Raw genomic sequence first — 14,364 nt, 5'->3', positions numbered from 1 at the left:
CAGATTTTGCGGATTGTGTTTTCATAGTATGTGGGCGTGAACATGATGAAGTCACCCAGAAATGTGAAAAGTGTTCCTTTGAAATTGTTGTATACATTGTTGTACACTTCACCAGGGCAGTGTAGGAGAGCGGAGTCGAAGCAGTTTTTTTTGTACACTTTGAAAATAGGACAGTGGAGCCTCAGTTTCTTCAACAAGATCCAGGTGGATGATATCCTGAGTTTGTTTTTAAAATATTTCTGAAAGTTTGCTAGCCCATCAATGTTTCATAGGTCCGCCCCACTATGGTGGACCTATGAAACGTTGCCTTCATTCCATTTAAATAGGCATTATTGTATCAACAATACAAATCCCCTACATTACATTACAATACAAATCCCCTAGCCTATTTACTTATGAAGAAGGACAGGCTTTTTTATTTGAGCATAATTCTTAATTTCTTTGAACAAAGCTTTGTTAAGCTGGTAATTGTTGCTGGAAAGAGTTTTATTTTTATTTTTATTTAGTTGTTATTCTTCTTTTAATTAATACAGTTGGATGTAATTCTGATGTAATTGCAGAGAGTATACTATCGTGATTTTTTAGCCAACACTCGACAGGCCGCTCGTTCCACTCGACAGGCTCCTCGACAGGCTGAGCACGTTACCCTCCAACCACTGTGTGAGTTAACACTCGACAGGCTGAGCACGTTACCCTCCAACCACTGTGTGAGTTAACACTCGACAGGCTGAGCACGTTACCCTCCAACCACTGTGTGAGTTAACACTCGACAGGCTGAGCACGTCACCCTCCAACCACTGTGTGAGTTAACACTTGACAGGCTGAGCACGTTACCCTCCAACCACTGTGTGAGTTAACACTCGACAGGCTGAGCACGTCACCCTCCAACCACTGTGTGAGTTAACACTCGACAGGCTGAACACGTTACCCTCCAACCACTGTGTGAGTTAACACTCGACAGGCTGAGCATGTTACCCTCCAACCACTGTGTGAGTTAACACTCGACAGGCTGAGCACGTTACCCTCCAACCACTGTGTGAGTTAACACTCGACAGGCTGAGCACGTTACCCTCCAACCACTGTGTGAGTTAACACTCGACAGGCTGAGCATGTTACCCTCCAACCACTGTGTGAGTTAACACTCGACAGGCTGAGCACGTTACCCTCCAACCACTGTGTGAGTTAACACTCGACAGGCTGAGCATGTTACCCTCCAACTACTGTGTGAGTTAACACTCGACAGGCTGAGCATGTTACCCTCCAACCACTGTGTGAGTTAACACTCGACAGGCTGAGCATGTTACCCTCCAACCACTGTGTGAGTTTACACTCGACAGGCTGAGCATGTTACCCTCCAACCACTGCGTGAGTTAACACTCGACAGGCTGAGCACGTTACCCTCCAACCACTGTGTGAGTTAACACTCGACAGGCTGAGCACGTTACCCTCCAACCACTGTGTGAGTTAACACTCGACAGGCTGAGCACGTTACCCTCCAACCACTGTGTGAGTTAACACTCGACAGGCTGAGCACGTCACCCTCCAACCACTGTGTGAGTTAACACTCGACAGGCTGAACACGTTACCCTCCAACCACTGTGTGAGTTAACACTCGACAGGCTGAGCACGTCACCCTCCAACCACTGTGTGAGTTAACACTCGACAGGCTGAGCATGTTACCCTCCAACCACTGTGTGAGTTAACACTCGACAGGCTGAGCATGTTACCCTCCAACCACTGTGTGAGTTAACACTCGACAGGCTGAACATGTCACCCTCCAACCACTGTGTGAGTTAACACTCAACAGGCTGAGCATGTTACCCTCCAACCACTGTGTGAGTTAACACTCGACAGGCCACTCATGACTACTCCTTGACAGACTGAGCATGTCACCCTCCAACCACTGCGTGAGTTAACACTCGACAGGCTGAGCACGTTACCCTCCAACCACTGTGTGAGTTAACACACGACAGGCTGAGCACGTTACCCTCCAACCACTGTGTGAGTTAACACTCGACAGGCTGAGCACGTTACCCTCCAACCACTGTGTGAGTTAACACTCGACAGGCCACTCGTGACTTACTCCTCGACAGGCTGCACGAGTTACCCTCAATCCACTCCACGGGATATTATCCTCAACAGCCCCTGCACTATTCTCAACAGAATTTGGACCAAATTGGCACCTCATATTTATCTACTCATTCTCAAAGGAGAGGATGCTGTGGCCTAGACAAGACAATAAATGCAATTTGACATTATAGCTTGGGAGAAACTGGAGAAAATGGCATATTGCGAAAAGGTTTTCTTAACTGCAGTTCTAATGTGTTGGATTGTGTGGAACCCCAACTCAAAAGTATTCCCTTTGAAATGGGAGTTGCTACTGTTGTTCTCCCAGGGATTATTCCAGGTCACTCTAATCCTACCCTTTAAAAGGTCACTTATACTTGCCTCATTGCTGTCCTCATTTCAGCTATTTATTTCTGAAAGGCCCTGTCGCTGAGAAAGAGGGGTACCACACGCCTGCCCAACTAATGTGCAGCCCCTCCAGTGAGTCCGTGCTGTCTGAGCTCCCTGAAAGCAGCATTATGACTGACCAAAATGTTTTTATTTTTAAACAATTTCGAATGCAACCAGTTCTTGTCAAGTTTTGTCAAGTGTAGCCTGCTTTGCTTTTACATGCAAATGCACATTTATTGGTCAGATCAGCTCCCGATGTATTATAATTCTAAAGACCTAGGGTTCTATTTAGCAGTATATGAAAATGTGGACAACAAAAGGAGAAAATAGAAATTTGAAAAAGAAAAGTAATGATAAAAGTTTTATTTTTATAATTTGCACAACCCCTTTCTCTTTCTTCTTTCTGCTTAACTAGAACTTTCTGCCCATAGTAGTGATAATAATAGCTGCAAGTGTCATTGTTGAACATAGTAACCATTTTAGGAACAGCAATTACAGGGAAATAAATCTCAAAAAAAGGGGAGGGACTGATGGGGGTCTATTGCTGGAAGCTGTGCGCAGCTGGCACGGAAGAGGATTGGCTGGCAAAAAAAAAAAAAAAACAGGAGGGGATTGCCACCATTTTGTGGATTAAGCTGTTTTGCAAAACAACTTCTCAGCTGTTAGTTTTGTCAAACAGGGAGGTATGATGATTTGAGAAAGAGAGGGAGGGAGTGTAGGGGAGATAGGAAAAAAAAACATTGAAAGGTAATCTATGAGTAATTTGAGATGAATCAGGAGCATACGGTTGCTATGTTTTCATTACACCAACTGTGCATAAAAGCATGTGAATTGCACTATGTATTTACTCCTGCATGCACCCTCAACTTTTATTGGCTGAGAATAGATGAAATGGACACTCAGAGTTAAATATAAACAAATTGAGCTACTGCTGCTGCTGCTTTTCTACATGGGTTCTCTGGAGTTCACTGCAGCACCGCTTATGGAAACACAGTCCTGTGCTGACACCTCGTTAGCAAGTTGAGGCTGTTCTAGTCATGGATTCCTGTAGATTAACATGAAATCTGCTCTATGGAAGGACTCGGCGGAATAAGACAGAGAAGGGGGGGGGGGTGTGGGTGTTAGAAATGACAGAGGATCATGAGGGCAGTGAGAGAGCGATGTGTGGAGAGACACAGTGATAGATCTGGATGATGGACACCCCTGGAGAGACAGATGGACACATAAAGAAACTATGATCTTTCCATGGATGCCAACAGGAGAGTGGGGAGAGAGTGAAAGAGAGAGAGAGAAATATATAGAGTGTGAGGGGTAAAGGAAGGGGCTGCAGTATTAATGTGCAAACTGAAGGGGATGGAAGTATTGCTCTAAAAAATATAAATACACACAGGAATCTGGAAAGTGTAAGCTATATATTGAATATATATATTTACAAATAGATGTATAATAACACAGCCAAATTTAAATCAGAAAGAAGAATAAAACACACATGCTGACAGACTAAGAAAAAACAAGAGAGATTTGAAAAAGCTCCACCATGACTGTAAGTAAACTGCTCTTCTGTCTAAGAAATCATGCATTTACTGTAATTGCAAGTACTTTCAGTAAAGTTGTATTGGGTAAATGTAGATTTTTGTTGATTTTGTAGAATGAGTTATGACAACTGAGAATGAGTATGTCCAAATATAACTTAGTCCTATTATCTGAAATCTTTAAAACCTCTGCTTAAGGTTGTGGTTTGCCAAGCCGCTCTCTTACTATAAAGTTAAAGCTTTGGCTTCCAATTTTTTTTCTTCATTGGATTCAAATTGTGGCTTGCCTTAATGCTGCTTATTCTTAATAATGTACTTGTCCTTCATAAAGTTCCATTGCAGCCTGCTGTTCCTTTACATCTTTACGAATCATGATTTTATGAATAAAAAAATAGATCAATATAATTAATGTGAAGCAGTGAGATCACCATTTTGAAAGATGCTGAAAAATAATACAAACATGTTATATACTCTTTAACATGTAAAACAATATTATTCACAAAAGTATATTATACATACATTCATGGAATATAGTGCATTTCATTTCTACTTTCATGTTCTGAAAATATTATTACAAAAAATTACTGCATTTGTCTACCATATTGTTTGTGCGTTCAAAAAGAGTACTGTGCCAAAACACATTACAGCACATAATTACAAATGTGAACATTAATAATCAATTCACAATAATTATCACTGTAACAACACTTTTCCATTAAAAATGGTAAACCTATATTTTATATTCATATATACTGCAGCCTAATTCGGGAAAGTGCTATCATAAAAAGTAATAATTTGCGCATGTGATTGAACAATTTAATTTAAATGCATAACTGCTTTGTTTAAACTACAGTCAATCAATTACATTTTAAAGAAATGAATCAATAATGCAGCAATATTCCTCAATATGCTGTATTTTTGCCATATTTTTGCAAATGCAGTTCTACTCTAATTCCACAAAATTTAAACACAAAATACATAAAACATGGAACAGCCATTCCAATACCGTATTATAGTTTTCTCAATGACTTTGGCCCAATTCCTGCAACATTTTTAATGTTCTCTTAACTATGGGAGCATTTGCCAAAACAAGTTATGCATACAGCAAAATATTATGGTTCACCTCCAAAAGCGCGTACCTCACTCAAAATCTTTAACTGATGTTTCAAAATAAAATAATTGTTTCAATGACTTAGTCAGTGTCATCAAAATAAAAATTCCCTTTATCATTGTTTGAAATCAAGACAGCCAAATGGCACTATGTAATACCCAGTGTGACACAGTGCAATACAATCAACAGGAAACACTGCAATGCAGGGTAATCGGTTGGAAATCACCAATAAATCACAGTTTGTGTTGTCTTTATGAACTTCACTTCACTACATGCATTTACTGTAAACTGAAATAGCATGAAGAATTGCAATATTGCACAGTGGAGCACCTCTTTCTGCAGAATGGTCCATATTAGGTTGCACTTTTCGTCCAGCCTATGCCATTGTAAGACTATGGTTGATTACATCAATACCATGTCACATAAATACCATGTCACAAAAACTTTGAGAATATCTACTTGACATATTATGATTGTTGGATGGACCATTTTGCATATGATGACATATAGTACAGAGTAGTTGCATAGATGTGTTTGAATGTAAAACTATTCAACAGAAAAGCTAAATCTATTCTGATCAGCAAGACTTATGCGATTGATAATTGGACCAATTGTAGATTATTGTACTTGATCATTTGCAAAAATATGCTTCACATTTGCAATTTGCAGAAAGCAATGAGAAATGGTGTTCTGTTGTGAACAAGTGATGTTATGGTGTGGAGGTTTTCACAGGAAAAAAAAACAAACACATACTGTATATATAGAATGTACTCATTGATAGATACGTACATGAATGCTAGTGAACCTGGTCCTCTGGATTGGGCAGAAGTTCTCATCTATATTACACCTTATATCCTTTCTTGCCATACACATGGGGGAAAAAACTCTGAATGCCTGATCCATCCCCGACAATCTCCTGCAGATATGTCCTGGAGCATTCATTGCATTCAAGAGGGACATCTGATCATGTGAACGGTGGTCATATACCTTCCAAAAAAAGGGTTCCTCTATGGGGTTAAGGAATGGTGTAAGATGGGAGGGAAAGTAACATCATCCTTGGATGGGCTTCAAACCACTCTCTGAGGGCATTTGCCACATTGTACCATATGATTATGGACACCTAGGACAACCCATCCATAGAGGTCATCCAGAAATAAGATGAGGTGCTCCGCAATGTATGAGCCGATTCCTGGTATGTGTAACAGTAGTACATTAGAGGATATTGCTGTTGTTGGCATCCACTGTATAGACACCTTACCTGGTAATGACGTAACTAAGACCCATCGGACCCCGCAATGCAAATGAAAATTATACTCCAGGCCCTCCTCCTGCTCACTTATTTAAAGGAACATCCAGTTCAACTTGCACTCCGCAAAATCATCTACCAAGCTCTAGAGGTCCAACTTCCCGGCTCTGTCATTTTCAATTGAAAGCACTGATAACCCACTTAGTCTCTCTTGTCCCATTCTTCTCGTAAAGCAGTTCTTGATAAGTCTTTAGTTTTGAGAAGGAGAAGCACTTGGTATGGTGAAATTGTGAATCCACGTAGGGCACACATCGCCAAAGGCAGTTGCTAGTTAAAGGAATACACCAACATATTTTTTACTTACCCAGACTTAGACGAGATGTTCGATTTCATTTTCTTTTTTTGTCTTTCACTGGGTCGGTTTTCATGTTAGCATAACGTGTTAGCTTAGCATAAAGACTTGAAGCCAATAGAAGTCAGTAGCCTACCGCCTTCAAAGTGAAGAAATACACCTTATAGCAACTCCGAAACAGTCTTACTTACACATGGTTCAAATACACATCATAAAAATGGGAATGGGATTTGGTGCTGCCGTAGATTGGAAGGCTCAAAATCTCTGGCGAAGTGGAAAGCACACAAAAAGACTGTGTTACACTGAATTAAGATTTTTCAGCTATAACCAATCCTGGACTTACTGAAACATTTTTCCATCTCCAAAAAATGAATTGGAAAAATTCATAAAATAATTAAATTCACAATTACCGCATGCACATCTGGACTCAAATCTCTAGGAACACCTTCATGATGACCACCAATTGCAAGCATTACAACCTGTAGCATTCCACTCTGTCCATCCCTCTGTCTACTAGGAGAACCCTCAACAAGCAACCCACCAAATCAAAATACCAAACCTATACTCACTGCCTTAGCTATCGCCAAGAAAACCATCCTCTTAAACTTTATCTGGAAATATGTAATGATCCAGACAGAATTTTCAGGATAGAGGTAATGGAACCAATTGGGACAAGTGACCATTCCACAATACATTTAGATGCATTTTGGCAAATTAAGGGGGGTTCCTCCAATAATTTTTAATTTAAGGCGGGCCAACTTTAAAAAGATGCGATCAAAATTAAGTAATGTAGACTGGGAGGAAGTACTTGATTGCAGGACTGTGAATAAAAAGTGGAGCAGGTTCAAAAGGGTTATACTTGACGCACAGTGTAAATCAATTCTTAAGGTGCAGAAATGTAAGTTGAGAAAACAATCTTCACAGTGTATGAATACAGCTATATGTAAAACTAAAAAACTATCAGATACATAAATATAGTAATATGCATGCTAAGGTTAAAAAAGAAGGTTAAAAAATAACTACGGTTAGCCAATTTGAAAGGCAAATCACAGATGATGCAAAATGTAATCCCAAACGTTTGTTTCAATACTGTAGTAGGAACAGGAAAATTAAAGAGAAGGTTAAGTGCATTAAGAATAATAAAGGAGAACTGCTGTATAAGAATAAAGATATTGCTGAGGCCTTAAATGGCTATTTTGTTGAGAGTTTTACCAGGGAGAAGGCCACAAGTAGGCCTGAAAGCATACCCAATACTAACAATGTCCTTGCTAATATTGAGATAGGCGATAAAGAAATATTGGATAAATTACACAAACTAAAGACAAATTAGGCAGCAGGCCCAGATGGCATATTTGCAAGGGTACTCAGTAAGTGAGATCATTTTTGACTTAATTGACTTAAATTTGCAGATGATACAAAACTAGGAGGTTTAGCTAACTGTATAGACTCTACTAAAGTAATCCAGGAAGACTTAAACACAATCCAGAAGTGGGCGGAAACCTGGCAAATGAAATTCAATACAGCTCAATGTTAAGTTCTACATGTATGAAATAAAAATATAAGGCAGGATTACTTTAAGGGGGGTACAAAATTGGATAGTGCTCAAGTGGAAAAGAGCTTAGTCATAGTTGACCAAAGCCTTTCGGGTTCTAGTCAATGAGCAGTAGCAGTAAAAGAGGCCAATAAGATGCTAGGATACATAGCCTGGAGTATTGATTATAAGTCCAAGGAAGTTATACTCACCTTATACAATACACCTTATACAATGTTAGACCACACTTAGAGTACTGTGTGCAGTTCTGGGGACCACACAATAAGGTAGAGGTACTGGAAAAGGTTCAGAGAAGGGCAACCAGATTGATTCCAGGTATAAAAGATAAGCATTACGAGGATAGACTAGGATGCTTAATCTCTTTAAGTTTAGTAAAAGGAGGCTTAGGGGTGGATTTTGCTTTAAAATTAATTGAAGGGATTAACAAAGTAAATTACAGGGGATTCTCGTTAGCAGAACGAGAGGGCAAAAACGGCTAAGGAAAAGTTCCATACACATATTAGGAAGTATTTTTTCACACAGCAAGTGGTCAATGTGTGGAATAGCTTCCCAGTGCATGTAGTGGAGGCAGAAACACTGAGGGTTTTCAAGACCAGGCCTGATACGGTGTTAGATTCTATTTTGCTTTTAGGCAAATTAGGCAGTAAGTACACGTAGGGGTAGGAAAAGGCAAGCATTGCTGGGCTGAATGGCCTGTTCGCACCATTACCTTATGTTATGTAATAAAATTGTCACTGAGTGTATGTATATATTTATATATAAGAAATGTAGTATTGTACTTACTGTTCATCATTGAATACAGAACATAAAATTAACATGATTTAATGCTTCTTCCAAGGCATCTGCAAAACAGTTAGATGCATTATGTCATCTAACAGCCCAGGCATTGCCATCACTTCAGACCAAAAATCACTTCAAGATCATCAAGCTTTTGGGTGAGGGGTCATATGGCAAGGTCATGCTGGCAGTTCACAAGAAGAGAGGTCAGTAAAGCTCTCTCTAATTCTTTATCTGAATTGATGTTGAATTCATGTGTCTGGAGTTATAATTCCACTATACTGCGGTCTATGCCCTCCTAAATTGAAAGGCCAATTTGGCTTTGCAACTTTGGGGAAATACATGGAGCATAAAATGTTATCTAAAAAAAATTCACAACACAAGCTATACAGTAAAAATAGATTAGCATATCTACAGATAGGCATGTAATTAGCAGAAATCTCCTGAAAGGAAATGTCATATAGGGTGCTTGTTGTCGCACACTAATTCCTTAAAAGGATTACAGTGTGCATTTAATTACAAAAAGCTCTGAATATAGACCAGACCACCTGAAATACCTATTGTGTTGACTGAACAGTTTGGTTATGTATTAGAGGTACGGAACACTTTATTCATCTTTATATTTGTAGTCTTTTAATACATGTTAGAGATTAGAATATAAATTCCAAGGTAATGCATGTGGACCCCCCGCCCTTATCTCTGTCTCTCTCAAACTTTAAGGTACTCCAATGGCCCTGAAGTTTTTTCCCAGAGGATCCACCTCTCTAATCTCATTCTTACGAGAGTACAATCTCTCTCTCGCTTTCTGCTCCCATCCTTCGCTCACGAGGGCCTTGGGCATTGTCTACTCCACACCCTTACACTACGTCTTCGCCCAGCAAGCCGGACTGTATGGAGACCTGTATGACATCATAGACCCAGAGGTCTGTGGGTTTAACCTAATTCTTAAAAGCATCAATCTACCCTGTGCACTATGTCAGGTTATAGTCAAAGCACGAGCGTAGTTTTTGTTAGGTGTTACTGGGAATTTTACTGCCAGTTTTCTCCAAAACCAGGTCTGGGTCAAGTACGTAATTCAATTGGATTCCAGGGGCAACATGTAGCCTTGGTTAAGTTGAATGACTGGCACCCTCCAGGTTGGTAGCCACAATAAATTCCGCACAGCTGTTGGGCCCTTGAGCAAGGCCCTTAACCCCACGTTGCTCCAGGTCTTTAATCCCAAATTGCTTAGTCTAATGAATTGTAAGTCACTTTGGATAACCACATCAGCTTAAGGACAAATTAAGTTGCAAATACTTTTCTGTGCTTGGTTGATCTTGATTGAGCCAACCAAGAGCACCAGAAGGCAGGGTTGAGAATATTCCATTGGTTCTAATAAACGAAACAAGCTCAGAAGAGCATAGAGAAGTATTTGAATCCAAAACAATTACATATATGACCCAGGTCTGCCTTATACACACATACAAATCTGTAATAGTCCAGTGATATAAATCTAATTTATGATTTCTCTTAAGCAAGCATAGGAAGAGGCATTGTTGAAGAGGGCACAGGGGCTGTACCCACACTGTCTCCTTGTGTTTAGGTTGGTATGGCAGAGGAGATGGTGCAGAGGGTGGCGTCACAGGTGAGCGGGGCCCTGTCTCATCTCCATGCCTTGGGATTCGTCCACAGGGACGTGAAACCTGAAAACATTTTCCTGTGTGACCAGACCTGCCAGTGGGTCAAACTGGGTGACTTTGGGATGGTTAAACCCAAGGGTGCGCGGGTCCCAGCGGTGTGGTATGACTCTCCATACTGTGTCCCAGAAGTGGAGATGGCCAGGGGCAGGAAGGAACAGAAAGCATCAAATGGAAAGAACTCAAAAGGGAAGGGTGCAAAGGGCATAGGAGCAGTGATTCCTGGTACCTCTACAAAGGCAGGGAGTAAGGAAGAGAAGAAGAAGACAATTTGGGTGTCAGTAGAGGTAGGTATAGACAGCTGGGCTCTAGGAATCCTGGTCTACTCCTTGTTGACTGGCTGTTACCCTTGGAAAGAAACCTCCTCTGATGATCCAGGATACAGAAAATACAAAGACTGGTTGGACAGAGAAAGAAAACAAGAAGAGAAGGGGGAGGAAGTCAAGTGGAAAGGGCAGGATTTGGGGAGGTCTGGGTGGAGTAATGAAGCTGGAGGTCCAGAATGCGGTCCTGCGCCCCCCCAGTTTGAAGTCTTTACCCCACTGGCCTGGAGCCTCTTTCAAGGGCTGCTCAGCCCACAGCCCTGCCTTCGGACCATGCCTGAGGATGTCCTGAGATACCTGGGGAGTGCCTGGTTACTCACAAAAGGAGAGGTGGAAAAAACATTGGGCGACAAAGGAAAAGAGAAAGAGAAAGAAAAGGGTGGGAGAACATAGAGATCATGGGACTTGGAGAGTTATTCTCATAGCATTAAATGAAAATGGCAAGGTATTAAAACCTGAGGGAAGATGGTGAAATATAATACAAGGATGGTGGGGGAGGGAGATGGACAAGGTCTTGGTCTTGGCTGCATTAGCCAACATTCGGTGATTACATTTTTTATATCTAGTTTATATTATTATGTATTATATATATACACCCACTGAGCACTTTATTTGGAAAATTTTTACTTTATTACACCTACTTATTAATGTGATTATCTAATCAGCCAATTGTGTGGCAGCAGTGCAATGCATACAATCATATATATTTATATATATCGATACAATTTTTTCTGAATCATGAATAAACTGGTTTAAACAGGTGGTTTTAATGTTGTGACTGATCGGTGTATTTATATATATACTCAGTGAGCACTTTATTAGGTATTTATTACTTCGTTTTTAGACTTCTACTGCTGTAGCCTATCCACATAACAGAGTTATGATGAGTTGTGTGTTCAGAGATGCTCTTCTGCATATCACTGTTGTAATGTGTGGTTATTTGCGTTACTGTCACCTTCTTGTCAGCTTTGACCAGTCTGGCCATTCACCTCTGACGTCTCTCATTAACGAGACGTTTCTTTCTGCAGAACTGCTGCTCACCGGATTTATTTAGTTTTTTGCACTATTCTTTGCAAACTCTAGAGTCAGAGGTTACCAACCCTGGTCCTGGAGAGCTACTGGGTCTGCTGGTTTTCGCTGTTACTCTGCACTTAATTTATCAATTAGGGCAGATGATTACACAGCTAACTCACCTCACCTGGTTACCTAGGTCTCAACAGGGTGCTGATTTTAGGGTGAAAACAAAAACCAGCAGACCCAGTAGCTCTCCAGGACCAGGGTTGGTGACCTCTGTTCTAGTGTGAGTGAAAATCCAAGGAGCAGTTTCTGAGATACTCAAACCACCCAAACAAATTGGCTGATTAGGCATGAATAAGAAGGTGTAATAAAGTAAAAATGTTCCTGATAAAGTTCTCTGTGAGTGTATATACATATTATGTATATACAAAAGTATTTGAACAGCAAGGTCAATTACTTTGTTTTTGCTATACAGTGAAGACAATTGAATTTGAGGTCAAACGATATACAGGAGATGACAGATCCAAATTTTAGGTTTTATTTCCTGGTATTTTTCATCTAGATTTGTTAACCAACTTAGGATAGAACACCTTTTGTATCAGGCCACCCAATTCTTAGGTGTGCAAAAGTATTGGAACATGTGACTGACTGGTGTTTCTTGTTGTCCAGATTGATTTAAAGCTTAGAAAAGAGGGGAAATCAAGCAGAGCCATTGCACAAGCATTGGGGATAGCTTGTAAAACAACTTGGAATGTTCTGGAAAAGAAAGAAACTGCTGGCATACTGAGCAACAGACATCGAACAGGTCAACCAAGGAAAACAACAGCAGCTCTAGACAGAAATATTGTGAGAGCTGTGAAGAAAACCCCAGAAATATCAGTCAGAGACATCACAAACAATCTCCACAGAGCAGGGGTGTAGGTATCTCAATCAACCGTTTAATTAAATACATTTGCCAATACATTTGCTCACCTAAAACTTGGGTGGTCTGATGCCAAAGGTGCTATGTTCTAAGTAGGTTAACACATATAGGTGTAAATGCCAGGAAATAAAATCTGAAATTCTGATCTCTTTTCTCGTGTTCATCTTTTTATCTCAACCCCAAATGTATTCAGTGTATTCCAAAAACAAAGTAATTGGCCTTGCTTTTCCAATACTTTTGGAGGGGACTGAATACACTCACTGAGCACTTTATATGTACACCTACTTAGTAATGTGATTATCTGCAATCCTCACGATCATGCAAATACAGGTCAAGTGCTTCAGTTAATATTCCCATCAGCCATCAGAATGGGGAAAACATTTTATCTTAGTGATTTCAACCATGATGATTGGTTAAAGTCATGATTGTTGGTGCCAGACAGGGTGGTTTGAGTAAACTGCTGATCTCACAACAGTCTCTAGAGGTTGCAGAGAAACAAAAAACATCCAGTGAGCGGCAGTTCTGAGGGCAGAAACACCTTGTTAATGATAGAGATCAGAAGAGAAGGGCCAGACTGGTCGAAGCTGACAGAAAGGTGATAGTAATGTAGTAACCAGGCATCACGACAGTGGTATTCAAGTGGATAGACTACAGCAGCAGACATCTAAAAAATAAGTCTAATAAATACCTAATAAAGTGCTCACTGAGTGTATAGTATCCATGTTTATTACATAAATGCTGTTTTGGAAATGTGATTTTATTTGTTTATCTTTCCTTTAACCCTTAGTAATCACTCCCATTGTTTTATCCCCTGTCACTAGTTGAGCTATAGTTCCACAGTCTACAGTTACAGTTTTATATATAATGTATATATTTTATTCCTGCAGGTCTATATTGTTCCAATCAATTACAAGGATGATTTAGATATAGTATTCTATTTAATATTAATTGAAATGATATTAAATGAATGGTTTCATATTATGACTAATAATTTGATTCATAGATTGTATTAATGACTGATCACCAGAGACAGTACTGTATTCATAACACCTTACCCATGGTGTTTCTATCATGGAAGGACAACTATCATAATGTTCTGACAAAGATCTGTCAAACATTAAATGTAGCAATGTATTCATAAATGGTCTTCTTTAATTTAATGTATGCATGCTGAAACAGCTGAAAGAGACAAACAAAGCAATCACAACAACAAACTGAAAACTGGAGCAGAAAAACCTAACCTGAAATATAACTGAACTGGATTTGATACCCATGAAATAACTCTGGCAATAAATGAAACTAATCCAACTAAACAAATGCTAAATCAAATGTAACTGCACCCTTCTGCCATATTTTCTCATATGGACTGATGGGTTCACAGCGCCACTGCAGAGGGGTA

General features: G+C 39.9%; 1 protein-coding gene across 1 annotated transcript; it reads left to right on the top strand.

The window, feature by feature from the left end:
- The first annotated feature begins 3,565 nt into the window (after positions 1-3,565).
- LOC133137872 (serine/threonine-protein kinase SBK1-like) lies at positions 3,566-14,107 on the top strand. Its single transcript, XM_061256269.1, has 4 exons — positions 3,566-4,000; positions 9,089-9,233; positions 9,748-9,950; positions 10,610-14,107. The coding sequence occupies exons 1-4, from the start codon at positions 3,995-3,997 to the stop codon at positions 11,417-11,419; spliced, it is 1,164 nt and encodes a 387-aa protein (XP_061112253.1). The 5' UTR covers positions 3,566-3,994; the 3' UTR covers positions 11,420-14,107.
- Positions 14,108-14,364: the final 257 nt, after the last annotated feature.

The sequence above is a fragment of the Conger conger genome, chromosome 9 (genome assembly GCF_963514075.1).
Source record: "Conger conger chromosome 9, fConCon1.1, whole genome shotgun sequence".
NCBI classification, from domain to species: Eukaryota; Metazoa; Chordata; class Actinopteri; order Anguilliformes; family Congridae; genus Conger; species Conger conger.
The sequence above is the reverse complement of the archived record's forward strand: the minus strand, read 5'-3'. Positions and strand labels throughout refer to the sequence as shown.